The 27,318-nt window shown below is 39.3% G+C and overlaps 1 protein-coding gene and 1 long non-coding RNA gene across 3 annotated transcripts; one reads left to right on the top strand and one right to left on the bottom strand.

Annotated features, from left to right (window-relative positions):
- Nucleotides 1-3,295: 3,295 nt before the first annotated feature.
- loxl1 (lysyl oxidase-like 1) lies at nt 3,296-21,866 on the bottom strand. 2 transcript variants are annotated; one of them, XM_020643374.3, is made up of 7 exons: nt 20,345-21,865; nt 16,297-16,405; nt 15,068-15,205; nt 9,922-10,078; nt 9,497-9,592; nt 8,937-9,052; nt 3,296-5,424 (listed from the first exon to the last, which is right to left on the bottom strand). In XM_020643374.3, exons 1-7 carry the CDS (start codon nt 21,435-21,437, stop codon nt 5,418-5,420), a joined length of 1,716 nt encoding a protein of 571 aa, XP_020499030.2. In that variant the 5' UTR covers nt 21,438-21,865; the 3' UTR covers nt 3,296-5,417. The 2 variants fall into 2 exon arrangements, with proteins under 2 accessions (XP_020499030.2, XP_065809101.1); XM_065953029.1 differs by lacking the exon at nt 3,296-5,424 and having other exon boundaries at nt 8,933-9,052; nt 20,345-21,866.
- LOC114921211 (uncharacterized) lies at nt 6,144-7,470 on the top strand. Its single transcript, XR_003809505.2, has 2 exons — nt 6,144-6,225; nt 7,041-7,470. It is a non-coding gene; the product is annotated as an uncharacterized lncRNA (long non-coding RNA).
- Nucleotides 21,867-27,318: the final 5,452 nt, after the last annotated feature.

The raw sequence follows: 27,318 nt of genomic DNA, 5'->3' as shown, positions 1-27,318 counted from the left end.
GCATTACAACCACGGTTTCCGTTCCTGCAGGGTTTTTGTGTATTCGATGCCGTCTCGCCACTGAAGATGCTGGAAGATCTAATCAGTCCTGCTTCACTTCACTCGATCTGTTTCCTCAATTAGGTTTACTCACGAAAGGCTTGTTGCTTTACATAGGTTTGCTGGTGAAGTAAATGTGGCCTTTTGTAAGGGGAAATATTTGTCTTGGGGGTTGTTAGAGCTCTCCCTACAGATCTTCAGCTTATCAATGATCAGACATAACATTTTGCTGCCCAAAGCAGTGTATTTACATATGTAATGGGTTTGCTCTTATCATGGTACAACCACATCTCTGTGCAGTTCAGAGGTTCCCCTTTTTTCAGGATACCACCACACTTTCTTTGCAGATTTTTCTGATAAAATGCCAGCAGGGCTTACACACTTTATGTTCTTTACGTTGCTTGATTCCCCAATGAGGCAAATGTTGTAAGATGCATAACATCTTATCCTGGCATACCTCTTGGATCAGAGAGAGCAATGACGCCCCACATCCTGTCAGCTGATCAGTATCATCGCACAGCAGAATCTGACAAGCTGCTCTGACCATTTAGACAAACACTTCCTCATGCTACACGCAGGAAGTTTTGCTAATTCTTCCCGCCCGGCTCTTCCTGTTCTTGTTTCTCACTTCCATGCTTGTGGTGGCATCTCTGGCATTGTGCATCATGTATTATCTCAGCCATACAGCATGTGTCTGCTGGATTTTGTTCTGCACACCCCTCAGGATATTTTTATGTGCTCTGCTCTGAATCTCACACTGTTTGGATTCACTCGGGAAACCCCCTCCAGCACATTCCTGATAAATACAATCGCATATTCATTTGTTGCAAGAAAAACAGGGCTAAATCATTTTCAAACTCAAATGCTTTCACGGTCATTGCAGACGTTGCCGTTGTGAAAATGCTGCAGTATGTCCTTTTCATTACCACAAGCCGGCACTGTAACAGAGGCTCATTGGTGGACATTGTGCATTAGAGCCGATACCCCACAGTGAAATGGAAACAAGGCTGCATTTAAGCTACTTAACCAGCAGCTGCATGAGAAAACATAGGAGCAAAAACAGGGACATGAAAAATACAACAGGGAGGCTTTAAAACAGAAGAGGCAAACTCTGACTCATCTTTTAAGAAAAGAAAAACTTTAAGAAAACATTTCATTGGCTCATTTGGCTTCTCATGAAGAGTTATCCATCTCTATCCCTCTGAATATCTGTCTCACAAACACAAACATGAATCAATTTTCTACAAAGTCAAAGTTGAATAAATGTCAGCATGTACTGCAGCACTACACAAAACACAAGAGTGGCACAGAGAGCTGGGCTGATTGAGTGTAAGAGGCCTGAACAAACAGCCTGTGCAGAGGAGGAAGTCCCATCACAGGGGGTCAGGGTTTTGTTAGGACAGACAAAATACTTGAGTGAGACCAGCACATGAAAACAAGCACACATTTGATTCTCATAATAAGGACAGGAAATTCTAACACTGGGAATTTTTTTGTGTTTTTAAAACCAAACATATTTAACAAAGTTATCTAACAGACCTGTTTTTCATATTGGCTAACGAATGAGTGAGATTTAAGAAATCACATATATAGAATAGAATAGAATAGAACTTTATTTGTCCACAAAGTGGAAAATTGTCTTCGGCTTCACAAGAATAAGACAGATGACAAACAACACAACATTCAAGCACAGCAGGAAACCAGGAGAGCGCCTGTAGTCCTCGACAAAATCACAGTCAGCATGGTTCTTGAATTTAAAATAATAATTTAGTATAGTAATAAGCCAGAGTTTTAATACATTTCATAAAGTTATAGGTTTAAAAACAGTAATTTCATAAAAAAATGTGCAGTTAGAGTTGAGGGGGGGGGGTCATTTTTTCCTTTATGAATTTAATAATTTTATTGCATTTGGTACAAATGATTTTTTATAAACATTTTTTGTGGCTCTTGGCAGTCTGAATCGCCGACCTGATGAAAGCACTTCGAACTGGGAGAGCAGTGGATGAGAAGGGTCACTTGTTATGTCTTGGGCTTTCTTTTTAATGTTCAGTACATGCCTGTCACAAAGTGGCATCTGTGGTTTCCCTATGATTTTACAAGCGGTATTGACCACTCTTGTCAGTTTGTTTTTACATTTAACATCTAAATGCCCGTACCATGCAACCATGTTAAAAGACAAAATACTTTCTACCAGATTCTTGTACACCATTTCAAGAACCTTTTTACTCACCCCAAACTCATTCAGCTTCCTAAGTAGGTGTAGCCTCTGCAGAGCTGTTTTAAAGACATAGTCTGTGTTATCTATGAATTTGAGGTGACTATCGATGTAAGTTCCTAAATATTTAAAGCAGTTTACCTTTTCAACAACTCATATTCATATTCATTTATCTCCTCAACAATTTTATCTAATGTTGTTTCCAAACATCCGTGCCTCTCTGTTAAAAGATTAGTCACATTTAAAGTATGTTTTTTTTTTTTAAAGTAAACATTCCCATTTCAAATTACAATTTATTTATAAGAACGATTCTAACATATTTCCAATCATTTTTAACATTTGATCAGGATATATTTGCAGAAATGTTTGAGCGATGAAGATAAAAATTAGGCAAAAGAAAGTGACCTTTTTTTGCAATTACATACTGTACATAAATAAAATATGATTTGTTTATGTCCAGCCAAAGAGCTTTGGTAACATAAGGGACTCTCTTGCTGTTGAAACATTCTGTTTTGTTCCATAAAATGCCTCCTTACACATAATATGGTCAATGGTCATATCACCATCAATAAAACACATCTGAAGAGCAGGCTTATGTTGCCTGGTGACAGTTTGTGACACTGATTGAAATATGACTGAATCATATTTTTCCCCCCGTGACATCACATCAACAGGTAAGATTGAAAACTAGTGTGACTGATTTATTTATGCAAATCACCAGCACCCAGATGTTGCATTCACTGTTAGGTGTTTGGAGGCATCTTGTATTCAGTGTTTTCTGTATTTGTAAAGGTCAAATTTCCATCTCTGCCTGAATCATGCATAACAAAATAACATACGGTACTGAGGAAAATACCTTAATGCATTAAATGAATCACACCTAATCTTCTATGAAGGGGATGGATTCAGAAAGTTGTCTTATCTGTCACACAGAATTTCCTTTGAATCTGCTGATCCCTATTCGGTGTAAACCTGCAGATTGGGCTCATATGATCGACACTTGTGGTGCAGGGCATGCATATTCCATTCAGAGCGCACAGCAGAGGTGTAAATGTATTTATTGTATATGACATTTTTGACAGGTGTTTACGTCAGAAAATACAAATTTCATAATTTTCTTCAAGACAGCAAAGACTGGGCTGCTCTTCATTCAAAGCACTCTTTTAAGAAATGAAATGTAGATGAAATGCAGAGTTACAGAATCATTTTTATCAGTAACAAACTACTTCTGATGCACCATCAGTGTTTGATTCATAGGTAGAAACCAGATTTTTGTACAGCAAAAACTTAAACGTCATCAATTGCACTTTTAGATATCGAAGGTACAGTCCCTAGGATCGTTATGTAATAAACCCCCATATTTAATACTCTATACGGTAAGTATTTTTCTACCATAGTTATTAAACGTGTGTTCTTTTTGATCAGTTTGAAATATTACAGGGGTAACTAAAACAAGAAGGTCCAGTCAGTGAGCTGCAGGCTGCACAACTGCTCAGCAATATAACTAACTCCTGTTTATGTGCCCTGCTGTTGTTTGGAAAACGTCTTGCCCCGTATAAACTATTAAATCCCAAGGCAGTATCCAATGGAATGATGTAAGAGGACAAGCTATTGATCAACTTCTTCAACAAATGTGAATTTGTTTGGTGTCTCTGGAAACGGAGACATCAATTTTCTGCATTGCTGCTGATTACATTTCCCCTCAAGGGAAAATGAAGTACAGTAGAAATACCTGCAGCAAGACTGAAATCTGCTAAAACTGAAATAAGTTAAATGTCTTTGCTTTGCTTCCCTTACCCTGTGCTTTTTAAAAAAATTTTTTTTTTACTAATTTAAGAAATTTGCAGGTTTAAGCTGTGCCCTGCCTCTGAGTGAGAGGAGTCCACAGTGAACTAGTGAAGGAGTTCTTCTAGAAACCAAACAGCTCATAAGAAACAACAGCTCATAGGAGAGGTAGGTAAAGACAGCTTTCTGAGGCTCTGCATTGTGATGCTAATTCCTTTTTGAATTCAGTCCATCATTTGATTTCAAGTTAACATATTCTGAATATATATATTTATATAAAATCATTGAGCTTCACAAGTAACAGTAAGAGTCAATCTGGATAAAGAAAGTACAATCAGTTACAAAAAAGAACAACTTTAAGGTCATGCATCAATATGTGTTTATACATTCTTCAAAAGGTTTACATGTACCATGTGACCAGTGTTGGTAGTCAGACAAAAAAAAAGGGCCAGGGGACAACAGACACATACAGTGAATTGTGGGTCGTTTCAGGATAGCAGCCTTTCTGCCAGTATAGCTGTTATGAATTGACTGAAATTAGAAAAAGAGACAAATGGGACAAGCAAGAAAATATAAATGCATTCTTCAAAAGTGCAGTCATCTTGTCTCTTTGTTGACATTTAATTTGTTGACATTGACAAATACAAATACGACCTGCTGTCTTCCTTTTTTTTGCCGTTAATTTAACATTACACAAAGATGTGTCCAGGGAAGCACAGTACCCCGGCCTGACCTGCTGAGGCAGTGAAGAAAAACTAAACGAAATCTAACACGTTTGATAGTTCTTCTGAGTCACCGGGCATCTGTGTGTGTCCCCACACTGTATGGATGAATGCACCTGCAAAGAGTCTGTCCCCTAATTTTAGTTGTTGGATTGCAGCTGAACCCTGACTTGTCTGGAACGACTTCTTTCAACTCAACGCTGCCACTTCATGCTTTATTTATAGTTCAAGCTGAGCCACTCTGCCAGGGGTGTGCATAGATGTATTGTTTTGTTTTTTTGCAGATACAGTAAACGTCAAAAAAGTCAATGACATGTGCTAACATTAACCTAACTTGACAGGTGGAGTTAGAATATGAGAAATGAAGTGGGTAAGACGTTGTAAATTAGATTGCAGGGATGGGATGACATGGCTGGGATTTCAACTTGCAATATGTATTATGCAAAAGAGTGTGTGTGTCAAATTCAAACCCTCTTTCTCTTCAGTGCCAGTGGAGCCATTGTTTGTCATGGACCCAGTATACAGAGTCAGCGCAAAATAGTAGAGACAAACATCACTGACAATGAGCTTACAACAAAGCAACAAATGGATTCCATTCACATTTTAATGGAATAGCAATGAGGGTCACTCTAGCGTGGCAGCTTTCCAGTTCCTGATCATGACCTGCAAAACACACAACAAAAGTCACTTTTGTAGGATGAAACTTGAATGCAATAAGAAATGCTCTACAAAATGAACTACCTGACTGGCTTCAAACAGTATTACTGCCGATATAAATCTTTAATTATTGTAAACTAACGAACAAAAGAATAATCATTATTGAAGATAGAAAACGTCATTCACAAATATGTTTCCTGTTTCAATTTGTTAAATATAATAATATGTCCTTTTCCTCTTATTCTCTAATTTTGGTTGACAGCTAAAGTGTTTAAATTACTGCAATCATCTGATAATGATCAGGCTTTACTTCTTATCTTTGCCAGTATTTCAGTGTTTCTAGTGTAGCCAGCAGGTAACAAGATAGCTGATATTGGATATCCAGAGAAAGAACCCTCTATTAGCTGTTCATCTTTGACTATAATCTGCATTCATATCAAAATCATCAAAGTCAATATATTTTGTCAGACTAAAAGGTTCTGGGTGACATTTTCCACCTCCTTAGTTTTCCATAAACACTTGTTTCCCCCGCTTACAGACAAAGCCTGTTGTATACTATTGGTCAGTACTGCTCAAACTATAAATTAAATGTTAACCCTTTTGTAACCAATGTGAAATATAGGGCTACTAAACCCTTATGTTGTTTAAATATGTGCAGTTGCCCATGTTCCCCAGTAGAGGGCGCTCTCCGCTGAGCAGCAGCTTCGTGACCTGTCAATCACCCTGTGACCTGTCAATCACCCTGTGACCTGTCAATCACCCTGCAGACGTGAGGTTCACAGCCACGAGCAGACGGAACTTTTCCCGGTAAAAATTGCCATAAAATAGTTGAAAAACCTTGATTAATCCAGTCAAAAGAATGTTTTGATGTTAATAAGTTCAGTCTTTTAGGAGAACACAAGTTGTGAGCCTTGAGGAAGATAACTTTCGTCGAGTTATTATTATTTTTATGAATCTCCGGTGAGTTTGAGCCTGTGTCAGCATGTTAGCCTAATGTTTAGCTAGCCTCTCTGGTGAGAAAATGGACAATATAAGATATTTAAGTTCAGATACTTTTACTAAAAAACCAAACGGATTTACGAGATGGGTTTCCTATGTTACCACTGTACTTTGGTGCACTTTATGTCATTGTCTATATGTTTAAAAAAGATCGCTAATGCTAGCTCGGGATGCTAACGAGTCTGTAGCTAATGCTAATCTCTAAGCTAACGTATCATTCAGAGCAGCACAGACAGTGAAACCTTAAAGGAACACTTCACCTGTTTTGTTGACATTAAAACACTTTGTATAATTGTAATTAGCCACTTTAAAGATTTTAAGGTACAATTAAAATGTGGTTTAATTGATTTTGGTTGTTAAAATGTACTAGTTAAGTGTAATAGTAGTTACAATTTAATTCATTTTCATGTTTTAAAATGCAATATATTAAAATCTTTATTTAAAAGAATTTAAAGAAGGGAAATATGGAGAGTTAATAGTTTTAAAGAGATGAGTAATTCATTTATTTGCTAAAATACCATGACATATGGTGATTCATTGCAAGTCAGTATATTTTTGTTAAAAACTAATTGTTGTGATACATAGCAATTAATCGTAGGTTTTTTTTTGTTTTGTTTTTTAAGTACCAGAACATAGATGAACTTGATGGCGAGCCCAGCCCGTGAATCTGAGGGGAGTCGATTACGCAGTGTGGCCAGCTGCAGGATCTGCTCAGAGGACGTCGGATTGCTTGATTCATTCATTTGATTCCAGATAAGACACATACACTCTTATTAACCTACCCGGGTAGTAATAGTAGACATTGACATTGTACACACACATCTGGATTTTTCCCCGAAGCTGAACTCTTTTTGCACGTTGAACTTTTCTCACATTTCCTCTTTATAGAAGAGCATTCGAGCTGGGAGTCCAACTCGAAAGGACAATTTCTTTTGATTTTGTTTTATTTTCACAGAACTCTATTTTTTTATATGTTTCTATGTTTATACACACAACACTACTGTAACTGTTTATTGATGCTGATAAAGGCATTAAAAAGTGTCAACTGTTCAATCCAACACCAACTCCTTTTGTGAGTCATTCAAGGTGCATACTCTTTTAGGACCTAGATTGATGTTAGTATCTTATTTATCCAACCAGGTTAGGACCACAGGTGCTACACTTTCATCAACAACCCTCATCTCATCCCCCAAATTAAGATTCTACATTTACTTGCAGATTTGGTTTATAGAGATGCCATAGACTTATAACTGACTGTTTTAAGCCCCGCCCTCCTTATGTTCTCGCACTGCAACTAATGCAGTATACATGATTTGAAAATTAGATAATGAAAGCAAAAGGGCCACAATTTAAGGCAAAAGTCATTAGGACTGATCAAAACTGTTTTAAAAAAATCATTGCCATCTTAAATCACAACTGTTGCTAAAAGATCTCCAACAAGCTAATTCAGCTAATGGTTGCCAGATTAATTGTTTTTAAAATGTCTACGCCTCACTCATCAATGTCTCACACTGACTAATTCTGAACTGAGGATCTTGTAAAGGGGTTTAAACATGCACAAGTCTATGAAGACATGCAATCTTACATAAGTGAACAAGGTTATTTTCTCTAACTGCAGCGTTAAGCTAATAAGATTGTGAGCTATTGTGTGCTATGTGCTATTGTGTACTTTACAACTCAAAATGTATCTCATTCTTGAGCAATCATAAAGGGTATCATGTTAATAATCTGATATTTATGGAAAGACTGATTTCTAATATTCAATCATTGTACCACATTGGGCAAGTAGGATATATTAGTGTGGACAAACTGGACATACATCATTATAAACATTAGTATGATGTAAGGGGAGGTATTTCCAAATAAGGAACTATACAAATATCCATACACTAATAATGGAACTAGAACTCATCACATCTTCTGATTTAGTTCATTTATTGGCATCAGTAGTCATTATATCCATCTTTTTATGAGCTCTGGAAATGCTTTGTCAAACATATTCAGAGTGTATGTTTCACTCTGCCAGTGAAACTAAGGGAGACCGGCATGAGCACTTGAAGCTAATGATGCTCTGCTCATGTATATCTACTCTCTATATAAAGTCTTTTAAGAGGATATGATAGCAATTCTGAAAGCAATGATACATTTCTTAATAGAGCTATTTAAAAGTTCAACTCCCTGAGATCTCCCTTTGAGGGGAAAATATCAAAGTTTCAGAGGTTATTAATCTTAACTGGAGAATGAGTACCTCATTCATTATATCATCAAATATTTCAGCCAGGAACCCATTAAGTCCTCTAAGTAATTCAAAACACAGTGAGGCTCTTCATAAAACCGCACTAAGCGGCCACCCGGCATGTGGTTCAGTGTAACTCCGTAAGAAAATGGTTTGTGGTTTGCTCTTTAGACAAAATCTGAAGACTTTCAGGTTTTCCAGATTCAGAATTTGAGAGCAATGCAATGCAAAAAAAACAAACCCACTGCCTCATACTGCTGTTATAAAAGCTTGTCTTACTTACTGTGCTATCTTGCAGTTGGTTGTTGTAACAAATCGTCCAGTGTAGTGTATATTACACCTGACCACATTGTTGGTAAAGTCTGATTCAAGCACCAAGAACTTTGGATTAACCTGGAGCTGAGAAACAGAGAACAGAGGGCACATGACAATTCACCACAATAATTAAAACTCAACAAAGAGCTAATGAGCCCAATTATGTTTCAAAATGGGGTGTTTATGGTGTTAATAACACACACACACACACACACACACACACACACACACACACACACACACACACACACACACACACACACACACACACACACACACACACACACACAGAGGGTTTAAAAAAATAAAACAATAAGAAGTGAAACAAGTGCCAGTCAGTCATGAACTGCTGCAATCTTACATACCTCCACAAAGCTCTGGAAACCTAAAAACTTCACTAACTATTTTATAACCAGGATCAATTTGTTTGGGTGAACTTGACCTCTCTGTACTTCCCTGATATCTGAATCCTGTCCTGTCCACAAACTGGCCTTGTCCAAGCACACCGGATTCTCACTTGACTCCTACCTTTAGTATGTAGTTTCCAGGCTGGATGTCTGTGATATCGATCCACTGGCAGTCAATATCAGCATTGTATGTATCGTAGCAGCCTGGACTGAGACCCTGTGGAAACAAAGCAGGGGGAGAGACACTCACAAGGAATATTGATCTGAGTTGAAAACAGTTGAAAATAAATAAATAAAGGCAGCTAAAAACAAGGCCCAACAACTGACTATGGTAACAAATATGTTACTAATTACACAAACACAAGAGATTTTGTAGTTTTCACTTGGTTTGAACCAAGTGAAAACCATAGCATAACTACAGTGAATGGATATTGACTTTGTCTTTAAGAAAAGAGATAATGAAATGAAGTGTTCGTAGGATCGTAATTGACCATCACACAAAGACAAAAACTGCTTGTCATAATTTTGTCTTTCATTGGCTGTTACCTGAGTGTGAGCAGTGCAGGCGTAGCGCTTCAGATGACCAAAGTCACAGGTGGTGTCCTCCAAACAGAAGCTAGCCTTGTGTCCCTCTGCCACTTTCCGCCCAGTGCTGACCTCGATCAAATCATAATGGCTGAACTCATCCATACTGTGGTAGTGCCTGTCAAACCGAGCAAAAGACTGTGAATGTAGTTGAAAGTGAAACAAACGTCTTTGATGTATCCCAAGTAGTTTAAAGTCACCAGTGGGATCTGCTATGCATTTAAATGCCTTAGAAAACTCCAAGCAAGTTGTGATTACAATGCCATTGTTTAAAGAATACCTTATTAAAGTTAAAGCACACATTTAAATGCAACAGAATTTATATCATTGGTTATTCAACCCACTGACCTCATATGTTCACATCCTTCTAAGTGATGTTGCACCTTGACTGAACACATCATAAAATACCAAAGGACAATGGACACTAATTAATGGCCACAATAAAGTATTGCTGTAGCACAACATTATCACCCTAATGATGTATGAATGATGTTAATTAGCTTGTATCTGTCTGCAAGATCAGAGGTGTGCGTGCGTGTGTGCGTGCGTGTGTTGCAGCGTTTGTACTTGTGTGTGTTGCAGCGTTTGTACTTGTGTGATGGTTGCAGTGTGTTTGTTTGCACAGCTTTAGCAGCTTATGAAAGCCTGGGTGCACATGGCCACTGATCATCACAACTGAACCTGAATATGAACCCAGTGACTTCCAGCGACTGACTGTGTCAATGAGCTGCTCCGTTTAAAATCATCTGCAGATTAAACTGATGCATGTGTTTGTCTTGGACTTCTCCCAAATGTCAAAGTGACCCAGGCGGCTAATCACTTTTTTCAAGAACATATTTGCACTAAATAGAATGACATCACAAAGTGCAGTCAAAGTATACATCTGTTAATTATATCACTTGTTCTGCTAGGGCTCGTGTGGGGCTGAAACGTATCCAAGCTGGAAAGGTTGCCAGTCAGTCACCGGACTTGCATATTGAGACAAAAAACAATTCATGCTCACACCCACTGGGAATTTAGAGCTAACCATTAAACTAAGGAGCATGTTTTTGGGAGGAGGCTAGAAGAACATGAAAACACCAAACAGAAAAGCCCTTGTCAAACCAAGAAGCTTGTTGCTGTGAGGCGAGAGGGTTAGCCACTGCACTGCAGCCTACAGTCTAAGCAATTGAAGAATTTGTTTTTCCACATTTGCACATTCAATGTGATAACACTTACCTTTCCACTGGAGGTGGGAAATATGGGAAAAATTTCATATCACAAATTTTTTTTTGCCAAAATCACGATCACGATTTTATCACGATTTTTTTCATTCTACGGCCTCCATACATGGGGCGCGCGCCCTAACCACTGCGCCACCAGCGCCCCGCCTCTGATGTTTTTTATGACATCATTGGATTAACTTCAGATAATACAGTGTTTATTCTGTGACACATGATCAAAGTAAGTTTTACTGAAAGAAGAGTTTAATTCATAGAGGGACTTGGCATAGAATGTTTATTTGATAGACTAAACACATTAGCCCGGTTCTACGATCTCTCTGCTTTGGCAGATCGTCAGCACATTCAAATCCTTCACGATCTAAGATCGTTATATCGCCCACCACTACTTTCCGCTAACTTCATGTCATAAACATTGGCCATGGCTGTTAGGTTTCGAAACATGACATCATTTGGCAAATGCTCAAGTTTTTTATGTCTACAGTAAGTTTTCTAACCTGATCATCTAAGATAGCAGTGTTGTAAGTTTTCTTTAGACATGTAATTTCAAATCTATTAACCACATTTAAGTCAACTGGAAACCTAAAAAAATTACAGTAGGAGGTTGAATTGTGTGGTTATTTTGGAGAACCTGTTTGCTGTGACATTGTACTGAATCAAAAAGATTGTTGTTTTAATATTAAAAAACAACCAAACACATTTAGTTTCATAACACCCATGATAAAATTCAAAAGCCCTGGCGACAACAACAAACACTAATGAATGAACCTAATGTCAATCAACCTTGACGCAATCTCACACATCACGATGAGCTACATATAGTGTATCTAATTAAACAAGAAACAGTGTTGATAGAGACAAAGACAATCTCAGTCATATGAACAAAGTCAGCCATAAGCTTGTAAACGTCCTCATTTCCTTCTGCACATAAACACACCATTAGGACATTTAACAAAAAGATTAGATCTTTTAGACAACACACAACCATGAACTTTTTCATCCTGCTGTCATATTGCTGTTAATTTTGATTCTTAAATTGCCACTTAAATGGTGTTGACTTAAGTAGTTGCCGCAGGTGAGGTAAGCACTGGATCTCTTACAGTCAGACACACTCAGACTATATAAATATTGCCCTTTGGCCTTACTTTATGGCCCGTGTTTCGACAGCAGCAGCTTTTACTGGAACAGCCATTAACGATTGAGGGATGACTTGGACAGAAAAGTGGGTACTTTCCACTGACGTAGAAAGTGACCGTTCAGAGACTCATTCATTCCATTTCAGAGGCAATCAGTTTTGAGCGTCTCTCAGGTAGAAACCAGTCGGTCTTACCTTTGGTTTAACACCCCTTTCATATTCTTCTGCCTCTATTCACATGCAAATGTGCCTGTAAACGGCCTTTTGTGCAATTCTTCAAGTGTTTGTAGTCATGGTTGAAGTACAGTCTTTGTTTGTGTTCCCGAAAAACTGGCAATCTTTTCATGGCAGTCTTGAGATGATTATCCATTATGTCTATGTGTGTGTTTAAAATTGAAAGTATCTGTGCAGGAAGCAGAGAAAAAGACTTGAGAGTGCCTGTAAGGGTCTCCTGCCTTCTTTGATTCCTGGAACTCCTCTCTGACTATGTCACCTTGAGAGAATGTCGTGTTGGAAAGACACACAGGGTTTTACAAGAATAACTTGTACAAGTAATATACAAAACATTTGAATCCTTCTTCATAGTTTTTCAGTCATTTTCCACTTGTGTTGCAACAAACAAGACTTCTGTTGAGGGTCTGTTGATCACAGCTCAGGTTGTAAAATTCACAGAACTGTAGTTGGTTCTTTGAGAACTATTTAGCAGTGTCTTGACATTTGCCCTCAATGAAGTGCAACCAGGATATTAAGACATATTCAAGCACCTGTGCAAACAGCAGCCTTGATCTCTGACCACAAAGTTTACATTAATAAAGTTCAACCTTTGTGAGAAAAAACTGATCAGAGTGAAAAAAGCTTCCATAGAAATCTGGGTCTTTTTTGTAAAATTTCCTGAATTGCCAGTAATTCTCCTGAGGATCCCCCCCCCGCCCTTCAATACTTTAGTGAAAAAGAATAAGGTGAATATAATAAAGAGAAAAAGCCTCAACTTCGCAGCTCATCCAATGAAAATGTGGGGCAGGAAAAGTTTATATTGAGAATATGAGTAAGAGACTTTGTTCCCCTTTAGAGATTTATTTGTTAACAAACACCCTGTCCCAGTAACCCACATCCATGCCATCATACTTTATCAGCTCTGTTATCTAGTGTCAGATTGACAAGAAAAATGGATTGATTTGTCATTCTGATCACACAGTCCATGGAATGATTGTCTTGGCTTTGTGCCTCCTGGGAACTCCTGTGTAAATGCAGACTGATGTCTGACAGCAACAACATTGCATATCTCAGAGGCCAGTCAACATTCCTCCAAGATGAGGGCAGTAAAGCAGAGCTTGGCTCTGATGTCAGCAAGCAGACTTGCTGAAACTGAGATAAAGGCAAGATAGGAAATGTAATACATGAGAAATCTCTCAGTTTACAATGACTAGTATTATCTTGGAATATCACAGTTAAGGGTTCAATACAGATCTTATAGGGCATTTGACAACAAATCATCAATGAAATGCTGTTGACTTCAGCCACATCAACTCAATAGAGCACAGTACTGTCACTCAGTACTGTTCTAAAACAATTTCTCTGCCAACGCCTGTGCCATGGCTCAAATGGCTGATACATTTTGGGCAGTTACAAGCGTTTACACTAAGACCACAAATGTACCCGCTTTTGCCCCTGACAGGCACATATTGTTGAAAACTTCACCAACTAACAACCCACCATGAACCTAAGCCTTTAAATGGTAATACCAAGGCCATGCTTGTAGTGTAGTCAATCACTGGAGATTTACTGTAACTGCCCCCAATTGTTTTATTCAAGATTTACAGTCAGAAAGGTACAACTTGTGGGTTTTCTTCTTCTGGTGTCTATATAGATATAATGAGGCCGACTGGGGCTCTTTGGCCGGTGGAACATCCAACTCACCCAGCGTAGTTGGTGTGTGTAGAAGCTACTTCCAGGTTTTAATCAGAGGTGTGTGCAAACAATTCCTTATCAACAAACTGCCAAATGAAATCACTGTGTTCACTGATAAAGCAGGAAAGTATCCTTCAATGGAATCAATAGAAAGCAACAGCCACACAATCAATCATAATGTTATAACCTTGTTGTACATAACAGGTTGAAGAACCATTACGAATATGTACAGTGCTAGTATAGGACAGTTTTTACCTGTGAAGATGAAAAGTTAATATAGTATTACAGTTTAGGCCAAGATATTGAATAGTGGGGTCATGACGATCTCTCAGATAGGAATACAGTCATTAAGACATAGTTTTTTCCTTGCATGTGAATTAGGATGGTCATTATTTTCTTTTATGAACAAAGACTTTACTAACATGCTAGTACCTAGAGAGCAAATTTAAAATAGTTTTAATTTTACCACAACAATGCGCTTTTTATCGTCATCCTTAATTGACCACGATCATCAATTAAAGTTTATGAGCAATTTCACTTTAACTAAACAACAGGGAATTTTACAAATTTGAGAACAAGCCATCAGATCAAAACTTTAACCAAAGGCCCATCAGTCCATTTTATAATATTGCACTAACCTTGCATCATGGTTAATGAGATGAACAAATACCAACAAATGTGAACAGTAATTAGTTACATAAATGAAACCACCCAACAAGAATAAAATCAGACAGACATAATAATGATGGCTAACTAGGTCTTTGGTTTCTGCAACAACTGATGGTGTATTTAATAAAGGATAAATTACTGATTGAGTCAAATCTGTGTTGTATTAAGCACTTACTGATGACAGCTGTGCCACTCCCACGTATGACGCGGCCTGTTAGGCATGAAGTCAGCAGTCCCCTTGTTCTTCACCCTCTGTGGAAATCTCAGCAGGACCCTTACATCATAGTCAGTGGTCTCGGGGCTATAGGCTGAGCTGGATGGCAAACACATTCATCAAGATAAAAAACAGTGAGGGAAAGGGCAAAAGGAATCTAGGAATGTGTGTTTCTCACATCTGAGACACAGAAAGGAAAGAAGAAGAGAGCTGAAAAGGCTTGGAGGCAGGAGCATATCTACTAAATAATTCAATCTACAGATTACAACCAGCTCCCCAAATACACTGTTTAAACATTGGCAGAGGGAACATTCTGCTGCACGCTTTCCTTTTTTGTGTGAAAGAACCTCGAGTTCACACTACCACTGAAGATCGGAGCAATTCATCTTGTGGCTGCTGTTGACAATGGAGTGTACCACAAATTACAACAGGCCATCTGTCGGTGATTGCTACAAACTCCGACAGGATATGAAAGGGATTTGAAGGATAGATGTGCTTGTGATGGGGATGGGGGGAGAAAAGAGCAGCCATGGGGAGTGCACTCGTCAGTAATTTCAATAGTGTCCTTAGTGCAGAGGCAGTCACAGGGTCCAGGCCTGGGGCTCAGGGGATGCTATATCCGACAACACAGACAAATGAAACTAACGAGAGCTTGAATCCCTGAAGGTGAGCAGGATTAAGTTCATTTATGTTGTGCTTTGGGTCCATTTTTTCATCATAAATTATTGTTGCAAAGGAATGTATTCCTTTAGGCTGCCTTATACAGTATAGTGGATAGTTCACTTGATGGTTAATGGTACCCAAAGGTGAAGCAACCTATATAGTGTTAACTTTGTATTTAAAAGAAGCATTCATTTGTTGTTAATTATTAATTTGAACACCTGCCTGTCAGAGAGTTACAAGAAGACAGGAAAGAATTAACTGGATTGAAACATTGTGTGTGTGTGTTAATCACTGAGCCATAAAGCATTAGAGATTCAGCAGAACCATTAACATGAACATCATGTTGCTTAATTTAAGCAACATGATGTGTTGCTTAAATTAAAACTCTTAACTTCAGTACAGGGGGAAAAGATTGATTTTGATTGGTTGACATTACAATGATCCCTCCAGAAACATGAGTGAAATATTGAAAAAGAAAAAAAAAAGAAAGCCATGAAGGAAATAGAGGTCAAGCAGAATGAATTTACCTTGAGAGACATTTTTCTTCAGCAGCACAGCGGAGAGAATACATGTGGGCTCTTTGGATATATGTGGATGCTTGGACATAGTTGGGATCAGGAACCAGGTCAGGTAACCCTGAAAGGAAAAACACACTGCTTACCCTGTGTTTTGACATGTAACCGATATTTGCTCACAAATCTTCCCTAGGTACTGAAAACAGGAGTTACTACTTAAATAATCTGAACATTGTCCTTATTGAACATTTTCAACACAAAGTTTATAATACACACTATATCAAAACAGTGTTGTTAAAGATGGTAAACTACATTTAAAGCACTATTGATTCAATTCAATAATCAAACATTAATGGTTTTATCTGTGTCAGGTCACCTTTTGATCTCCTAGAGTTCCAGCCCTTCTTAACACTCCACAGGAACATCCAAAAAAAGAAGAGCTCTTTCATATCTATAATGAGTTTTTTCATTACTTGGTATTCATGATGGTGCTGATGGAGGATATGATGGGCAACAGAGCCTGCGGTTTACGGGGAGGTCACTCTACATTCTAGAGAGATATTGGCCTTCAATTACTGTCCATTCCAGATAATCGTCATGGTTTTCTTATGAGGCTGCTTCGCCCCTCACAAAGGAGAAGGTTTTGGGGATAGGGAGCATTATGGCTACCTGTGCTCAAGTGTTAAACACCCCTACATTTTAAGACTCACATAGCTTCATTTGCAATATATTTACTTCCAGTGTTGAATACAATTTGCATCTCACAAAATCCATCTTGTCATTTGGGATATATTCTATACTGATGAAGATTGGCCTTCTTGGCCTAAACTGATGTGATCTTCCCTGACACCATTCTTAATACGAATGTGTCAGTTTAGCTAAACCTTTAACATAGCAAATGTAACATGACTACTCATATCTTTTGGGGATAAGGCTTAACTCAGAAATATATAAGCTGGAGTATCACAGGGGTGCTTGTTGCAGGGCAGTGTCTGTTTTTCATATTGTGCTCTCTGCGAGTGTCAGGGATGAAGAGCGGTATAGAGGCAAAGGTGTACAGATACACAGCAAGAGAGCCAGACAGAGACAACAGTGATCTCACATCATTGCTGTTTTTCAAAGTGGGCCACGAGCCAAGTCTGTCAGAAAAACTTAAGAAAAGAAAAAAGAAAAGCAGGCCTTACATGTCTGAGTGGAGGTCTTATCACCCCTCTCTGTTAGCCTCACAAAGACCAGACACACTTTAATCTGAGCTTGTTAAAGCAAGTGAAAGTCAAACCATCTGACATCTAAGCCTGGGAACTTTCATTAAACCACATGAATGATGTGCAACCTTTAAATTCTGTTGCATCAATCTTTAACCAAGGACTGGAAAAATAGATGTTATCTTTAGATTTTGGACTAGCATGAAGGGATTTAGCTATTTATGGAAAGCAGAAAGGAAGTGTTGTACTTTATATTTTCGATGTTAAACATCCAGGTGTATTCCCCCAAAGCAGCAAGTTTAAATACTGTACTTATTTTGCCTTTGGGGGCCCCGTGTCTCTCTCTCTCCCTCTCTCTGAGGCAGACCTATGAAATAGGGGGAAACTTCCTGAGGCAAACCATGTAAACACTGTAAGACCAGTGTGAACCGCAGCTCTCAAAACCCCACTTTTTCTTCTCACCCTAGGACGGCTTTGTTCTCTGTCCCTTAATCTTTTGAAATGTGAAATTGGGTCTCCTTCAGTGCGATAAAGTGTATTCAGAAGTCAAAGCTGATCAGCTCTTGACAGCATGTGACAAAGCCACACACTCTAAGTGGGGCACAGAGAAAAGAAACTGAATCTTGCCATGCATTTTATAGCATCTAATATGGCACAATAAAAGACATGAGGGCTTGCTCTGAACTGCTTTAGGATAAAGGCAATACGTTGCAAAGACCTGACAGATTGGACCATTTTAAATAAATTGAGGTCGTTTGAAAATGAAACATCATATCAGCACTGTTTCATGTAGTTCATACTCCCTACAAAGTCTTATTTTATCGCATCTACATTCAAGATTGTCAACCTTTATACTTTTGATGACAAATTGAGTACACACACATTTATTTCAGTAACACTAAAATGTCATAACATTTTCTGTTTGAAGAAATCGTCCTGCAAAATTCCTGAGATTTTCCCTGCAGAATTCATCCAATTAAATTGTTCTTAGGATGAACTAATTGTTGATCTTATTCTGTTCTCTGTCAGGTTGCCTGATCATACAAATTAGAGAGTTCTCAAGGGGAAAAAATACAAAAGACTATATACTTTATTATACAAAATAATAAAGTGAATAATTCATATTCAAGAGCACACCTTCTCCTTAATAGTAAAATTGGTGCTCTGGTCTCTGGTCTTGGATGAGGCTTGATGAAATTTTCTTATTACAAATCATTTCTCAACAAAAAAGCATTTTCTAAAAGCCAATGTGAGTTGAAAAAACATACCCAAAAGCGTTATCTATTGCTTCAGCTTAGCACATATGATGTCAGGATGTATCTTATGACCACTTAAAATCTAAAGACATAAATCTTGTTTTTTGTTTTTTTTTAGATACCAAGCTATGACCAGCATCCTTGTGAATCTGACTGTGCTTCTAACCCTTAATTATTATCCGAAAACAAATTGTCTGTTGAACAATTTCACATTAAAAGCATTGTCTGGGAATTGGCTCTGCTCCAAGTATTGTTTCATTGCTTTAAATGTTATCATTGTTATTTGTATAATTAAGCTGCTGATGGTTAAGCTTGCCAGCTAATACACTGACGCTTACCCTGCCCTCAGCTATTTGTGCAGCTATTTAAGCAGAGAAATAAAAAATGTCAGATGTTCTATAGCCCCCAAATGCTGAATCTTTATCACAATGATTACTGCGAGAACTTGTGCATCTGCACACATGTTGGCTTTTTGCTGTAGAATCTGTTTGCAGCTCTGGAGTGTCTAATGAATTAAGTTATAAGACAAACAGCCCACTAGAGAGACTGCTGCACATTTAGATTATTGAGTAAAATACAAAGAATCCTGCATTACTTAAAGACTATGAATCTTCCAGGAGGTACTCATCTTCTCACAGCTCAGACCAGAAGCTTTCTCTGGCAGTCCAGACACTGAAAAACTTCACAGGTTGTTGGCATTAAAAGCCATTTTATTCTTATCATTAACAGTAAGAAATGTATTCCCCTTTAGAACAGTGTCAAGTTGTGAAAATACATTGCTTAAATGGAGTACAAAAAAAAACCTCTGAAAAGTTAAAGAAACATTTTTTTAAGCCGGGTACTGCACATTTTGACTTCATCATTCTTCTCTCCTGAACTCTGAGTAAATATTTTTGATTTCCTGTCGCTTAAGCAATAGACCCCATGTGTTACAGGGACTTTCCATGCTCTCCCTCCTCCTCAGAGAGTAGTGAAGTACAGTATCCCCCTCCCTTGTTTTCCCTTCTTGTGTCCTCACGCCCATGAGGCACCCATGGCCCACCAACACCCCCCTGCCAGCAGCCCCTCTATGAGGTCACCACCACCATTACCAAACACCACACACCTTGTGAACCAGTCCTCTTTTATATAGCAGAGAACTCCCCTCAGAAACACAGACGTTTCTGTGTGCTCCCTGTGCATTGGCAGGGCTTGCTCAACACCTGGTTTCAATAACCATACAAGTGGGAAAATATGAAACTTTTGTTCACTTTGCTTTGTTTGTAAACTGAAAAAGAGGGTGGATTTGTAGCAGCTGTTTCAGTCTGATTACCTCAGATCTGTAATACATGAAATAAATACACTGGACAAAAATGATCATACTTGATGTTCTTGAGTGGGTGGTGTGCATATTTCAAATTCTCATGTCCAGTGGTAACAAAAATCCCATGGCATGTTCTTTATCAAAGACAGAAGTCTATTGTAAATCTATTTTGATCCAACATATGTGTCACAGCATCTCCTGATATAATCAAGATCTGGGTAAACTTCCAGAACAAGGAAAGAATTAAAGAATTCATTGTTTAAGTTCACAAAACCCAAACAAAAAGCTTACTGTACCTCTCTGTTCTGGTCTGTACACACTCCCAACATTCGTAATGGGGTTCTCATTGGGAGAGTTTGGAGAATTTCTAACTGGAGGGATGGGCTGCAGAAATGGAGGCTGGGGTCTTCCAAATGGGGGGAATTGCTCATACTGAGGGCTCCTGACTTGTGGTTGAGCAGCTAGTCCTGTCCTGTCCACTATCACAGGGGTGGCCTGATTGGGGTCTGGAGCAGGGGCAACCGGACCAGAGTCCCCGTTGAAGAGACTGTGAGTGTATCTGTGGTCCAGACCATCTGCAAGCTGTGGCTGGGCAGCACGTGCAGGAACCACAGGATTCTGCGCATAGCCATATGACTGGTAGTAGCGGTAGCTATCGTCTATAAAATCAGAGGGAGAGCCTGGGAGCACTGGGGCAATACCCCCGACATACCCTCCCCCAGTGTACCCCTGTCCAGCACCGTATCCTCCACCACCATATCCTCCACCTACAACAGGCTGGAAAGGTGGCTCATAGCTCCTGACAGGTCCTTCAACAAAACTAGGGTCATAAGGTACTGGTTGAAAGGGAGGCTGTTGAGGAAATGGGTTCTGTTGGTAGGATGGTACATTATAAGAAGAAGAAGAAAAGGATGATGATGATGAGGATGAAGAGCCTGTGGATGGCCTGAAGTGAGTGTTAGACGATCCTTGGAACTGGCCTCCTCTTGTGCTACCAGCACTTTGTCTCCAGTTTTCAGGCACTTGTCCGAAGCCAAAAGGATGCCTTGCCTGCCCCCGGACAGTCTCAGAGGATCCTCTTGATGGAGCCTGTCGGCGGACATTTCCACCTTGGGGTCTACGAGAGGAGCGTGAACGAGAATCTGCCACTACCACCCTGGAACCTCTGTCCCGGGCCCCTGCCCCAGCGGGGACATACTCAGCTCCACTGTTAAGCAGGCTAAATACCCGACCATTGTTCTCCCACTGAATCACCTGCCTCCAAGGAGTGGCAGAAGCTTCCTGCCCCTGGCCCCGATTTTGTCTCTGTCCCTGAGTCTGTGTGGCATCCTGGGCTTTCCCTGAGCCCAGCAGGACAAATACCAAACATGCCACAAAAATAGACAACATTCTGAAGATGCCACAGCTCGCCACACAGGAAAAAACCCTTCCTCGTCCACCAGCAGCTCAAACTCAAACCACTTGTAGCCTTGTCAATAAATCATAAGCATCCTCCTGCTTTTGGGTACAGCTCCGGAGTGAGCGTCAAGGCAGATGCAGTGTTGAAAAGTACACCTGGAGTTGAGAGCATCTGCAAGTCTTTGCTGCCAGCGGTAGAGGAGATTGAATGTGCATGCAGCAGCAATTACACTCAGGAGACAAAAAGTGGGCTTCAGGAGACCCACAGGTGGTGTTACCGTCTGTTAGTGCTATGAGAGTATGTCCTGATTTCTTGTCGGTTTGCTGGCTCGCCCGTCAGTTGACCGAGCATTGCTTCCTGCCTTCTGGAAAGAAATGCCTGTGCACTGTTCAACTGCAAGCTTCTATTTGCCTGATTGCTTACAATGGACTGTGAAAAAATCTCAAACTCTTTTTTCAGACAACATTCCACATGGCCCTAGTGCTAGTGATGTTTCGTGGCCTGCAGAAGCCAGGGCTCCATTAGGCATCCAGAGTCAACATTACCATCTGCAAAGGCATTCAGACATGTAACACTTCTCACTTTCAATGACTTAAATTCATTTCTCTTGTACAAGCATAGATAGGGACAACATGACCTTCATTTTTCACAGGTGTTTTAAAGGCTTGTTTTGTAGTCACTATGCCTTTAAATATACAATAAATATTTGCAGATGGGAGAGCCTAATTGTAAGACCGATGATGCAATCTGCACAATAAACAACAGGTTGCTTTAAAAGGAATGCCAGTGCAAAAAATACCATAAATTCTTGTTGAGAGAGAAACACATCATTTTTAGCGGTTCATTTTTAGCGGTTCATGCGCAATGAATGGTAATTTACAATTTACAATATGACTTCATCTGAATGACATGATGCAGCCCCTTTAATTAAATTATGTTTACGTGTTGAATACATTCGTAATTTTGTTTTATGAACCCCACCCTTAAATAAATTAACTGAGGTAAATAGGGAAAGTGTTCAAAACCTTCCTCCCACCAAATGTACACAAACGAACACACCACCTCTCTCCACCCCTAATCCCCCTTGCTGTTTGTCATACACTGAATGCACAAAACACATGCACACATGCAGAGCTCCCAAGACAACACTGTGTGTGCTGCTGTCTGTGAGAACTATCAAAGCACTGTTGCACTCTGAGACCTTCAATTACACAAATGTTCTGAGAGAAAAAAGTCATTAGTTAACACATTCATGAGGGATTTGAAACAGCCTGTTTATAGCTTACATTCATGGACTGCATGCAGGCAAAATCAGATTTCTTTTTTTTGATTTCAAAGGCAGCAGTTTGCGTGGTAGTTTTCTTAACATGGATTGCTGAGGGAAAGGACATTAGGTTTTAAGTGTTGTAGAACTGCAGTCTTAAGTATCTCTGAATCAGTAACCAGACAAACATACATGCAAACATTATGTCCTATTTCATAAACAGGCAAATGTTTGGCAAAGACAAATACATCTTGATCATTTCTGCACATTAGACTGTGGCCTTACAATGTAACGAGGGTAAGAGAGGTAAATGTAGTTTATATATACTTATATATGTAGTTTATAAGGGGGAAAAAGAGTGAAATTCCTTGTGGAAGGACAGTGCCAGATTTTTGGGAGTTTTCCCCTTTCCCACACTGTTAAGTCGTGTTGCTTCAATCTTTGGATCAGCTGTTCTTTCATGTATTTTGCATTCACATTGTATGATTTGTTTTGCCATATGACGCTTGAGGGCATTTTTTTCTTAATTACAGATTGATCCCATGGGATTTTCCTCAGGAACAGAAAGAGGCCAACCAAACTCAAAGCTCCAGACTGAGTTGAAGTCTTGTCACAGAGACATTCCACAGAGATTAGTCTGAGATGTGAGGCAAGGTTGGTTGTTTTTGTATGACTGCTGTGTGTGTCTCCTGTCTGCTGGAAACACCTTGTACCCTGTGAAGTACAGTCAAAGAAGGCATTGATCTGAGTGACTATGCAGCACAGGAGGAAAGCCCAAGGCGTAGGCATCATGCTGAGATCAACCTTTAGCTGCACACAATCATAGCTTGGGATGCTCTTGCATACTTAGAACCACATTCATTCTCTGAGTGGGTGTAAATAGTACATAGAAAGTCTTAAATATCGTAACACATACATATATGAATCCAAAATCTATTGTTGAGGAGTTATGGGCTATGATAACATAATATTTAACTTAAAATTATACGTTTTCAACCAAATTGCATCCTTGTATCAGTACTTAGAGGTATTGTATAGTGTTGAAAAGTCTGAAGAATTCCTTGCCCAATAAAAAATGGGATCCATATTTTTGTAACCACACTTTGTAATCAACAAGGGTTTTAAACAGATACGTGTTTTGGAATCAGCCATGAAGCCACAAAACAGATTCTTCTTCACCATTAAAATAGTGCAATGCCAACTGCATACTAATTTTGACAGCTGACAACCAAATATCCCATAAAAAGAGAGTTTCAATAATTACGGGGGAAAAACTTTGCAGCTGTCAGATGTTGCAACAGCTGGATTTTGCAATACACTTTTTTGATCCTTCCTTATTCAAAGAGGAAGTTATCTGATATACAAATGAAGGACAGATGAAAAACATGCAGACGAGCAGCGAAATGAATATCTGCTGCAGGGGTAGAACAGCTCCTATCCTGCACATATCTAATACATCCTGCAATTGTGGATATAGAATGGAACAAAGCAGATATGGTTCAGCAAACATGTTGTCAAAAACAAGTCTTCTGTGATGGTGAAATTTGTGTATTAAATGTCTGACATGGTGATAAACCACTTCCTGGTGTCGGTTAGGAATTTGACCCATTCAGCATTTTGCTTTCCTGCAGCTTCCCTCCCCATCTGCAATCTGCTTGAGGAACATAAAAAGATTGCTGGGGCTGCATTTTCTGTGGAACAATTCCAACTATTTTGCAAAATGATTTTTTTGGGTCATTATTTTATTATTATTGTTGAATCCTAATGCAGAAATGTGTTGTCTAGGAGCGATGATTTGATCTGTATTGTTGATATGAAATAGGTCAATTTGACTTGTTCAAACACTGCTGCAGCTAAATGAGTTTTCCGTGCATTGAAAGCAGTAATATTGTAGACATCTGGTTCAATAACTCATAGCCGAGTTAAAAATCACAGAAAGACATAAAGAGCCTGAGTTAGTAGTCCCTTTGTCCAATAACAGTCTTAAATAAAAGAGGTAACACTAAACCACAACAAGTGTTTGTAGTTTAATTCTGTGATCGCTGTTGACTCCAATGGAAGACAACAGACCTTATCTTTCATCGGCTTTACTCTAATATTAAGTAATTACTTTCATTCACAATCCTTTCATTTCCCCATCGCTGAGACAACAGCTGAGGTTGGCAGTTGCAAGAACATTTGGTCATACCGCTGGAGCAGTCAGCCTTTGATTTACTCACCTGCTTTCCATTAACTTCATTTTCATTCAAAGAGTGTAATCAGGCACCTGCACTCTCTTCTTGGCTAAGTGTCACACACCACAAAACGGAAACTATAAAAAATACCTTCAATCACAGGATAGTTATAATATTCTTCTAGGCGTAACTTTTTATAAAAAAGCAACCAATAGAACAATTGATACACGCTCCAAGTGTTTTATAGCAAAGTGTAATTTTTGAGCATATTTGTAATGTCTTAAAATATCATTACACAGCAAGTTTAAGTGCATGCTGTGACTGTATGGAATGACTTAAGTTCAACATAACAAGACACAGTAAAGCGAACAAGCCTGCAGCTGAAATGATTAGGATCTTTTTAGACAACACCGCTTTTCTTCATTGTACACATTACAGCTTTGTATATCATTTGCACGTGCCAGGCTAAAATCCCTGTTTTATAATGTAGTTCTCATGTTTGAGCCTCAGCCTCCAACTCCCTCTATACATATGAAGATGTAAGTGCCAAGTTTATCAAGATGGTGTTGATTGTTCCAAGTGGGATCATTTTGGACACAATATCGCTGCTTACGTCATTTAGATTCTTCAAGGAGGAGTATGACATCACATGAAGGTCATTTGTTTCTCTGCACCACATTAGAACCCTAATTAAAAGTGATGTGAAGAGTTAGTGGCTTAAAACAAAGTAGGACAAAGAGAGATAATTGCTGAACAAATACATAGTTTTGACGATCACTTCCTTCTCCACAGGTTGTGTCCGTACTATGCAATCAGATTTTAAAGGGACCTCATACCACCCTTTGCCACGCCCCTGGTTGTGACATATATCATGTATCCATACATGTGTAATACAGTGAATAGTCCCAAAGCTTAATATTCCTTCATTGCTCCCTCCATAAATAATCAAGATTTGATGGCTCATGAGCACTTTCCCTTTCCTCGTTACCATACAAATGTCCTGATGGATCTTTATATGTTGATGTTCCCTCCTCACAAATTGTGACAGAACTTGGAGGGGGGAGATGGAGGGTATAAATCTCCTCTTCTAATCTTTGTTTCTGAATGTAGGTTCAAGACCTGTAACCCTCGCCTCGGATTCAAACTTCAGGGGGGGGGGGGGGGGGGGACTAATTTGAGCTATGATGGCAGCCTTTTACACAAACAGCTCAACCTCAGGGGAAGGACATGAAGGCAACACACAATCTAAATCAGAGATTATAATGCAAACAGCCCTGTGGGGCTCACTAATGACTAAGGTGAGCCTGAGATGCTGCTTCAACTCTGCTTTGGAATATCAATTAGGCCTCTCAGGGACATGGAGACAGAAGGAAGTGACTGGCATAGTAAGCGCCTACCGCTTGTCTGTGGGCACTTATAGCACACACTATGCACCACAATGACTGCTGGGAGATATTGAGCAAAACGGAAAAGGGGGGAAAACAAAGTCAAGGTGCTGTGGCTGGGGGTAAGTGATGCAAGAGGAGGAAGACTTCCATTGGCAGGGTTTTTCCTGCATAGAGAATTCTTTGGCGCCCCCCAAAGAGGTTTTACCCAGTGCCAAAGGAAAATCACGAGCGCCAAAAGAAAAAAAAAAGATGATTCAAATTGCAAAACAAATCCTCTCTGAATGTATTAAAAATATCAATACATCAAACAATTGTTGAGCAAGCAGAACATAAACTTAAATACGACGTCTCTGACTTCTAGCAGTCATCTCCCCTCTCATCCATTTACGCATGTGGCTCGTGCTGGATAGCCAGCTGATCGACTATTCGTTTCTTTTGACTGGTTCCGGACGCTCTGCTGACACCCACAAGCGCTAAATGCGGGGTGATTTTCCGTATGACGAGTTAATTTCAAAGAGCAATGCTCTTCATGGCTGTAAATATTTATCCCAACAGTCATGTTAAAACTATACTAAACCACGTATGATGTAGCTGCGGCTACTTGTCCCTGCTCCTCCGCTGTCTGCAGACAGGTCATCGCAGGGGCACGCAGAGACGAGACACACCAACATACATGGCTGCAAATGCACACACACACCGGAACGCCAACCACCGCGCGCACCTGTTTACTTGCAGTGCAACTGTGCAACAGAACACGGTTGATCCGCTATCCGTATGGATCGAGTCGGGAACGCACATTCAACTCTTCTCCGTTCACTTCCACCGTGTCTGCTTTTATCAACAATCAATATCTTTACGATTGTAACGTCAGCCAGCTGTAGTCTGTGAACTTCTCCACACAGACTGTCAAACAGCGCTGCGTTATAGCCAGCAAATATATTTTTATAATTTCTCAATTTCCTGATCTGATCAAATTATCAAAATTATCTGGCACTTACAGTGGCTTGCAAAAGTATTCATACCCCTTGAACTTTTCCACATTTTG

Source organism: Labrus bergylta, chromosome 3, assembly GCF_963930695.1.
Source record: "Labrus bergylta chromosome 3, fLabBer1.1, whole genome shotgun sequence".
NCBI lineage: Eukaryota > Metazoa > Chordata > Actinopteri > Labriformes > Labridae > Labrus > Labrus bergylta.
This window is presented reverse-complemented; position numbering and strand designations above follow the sequence as displayed.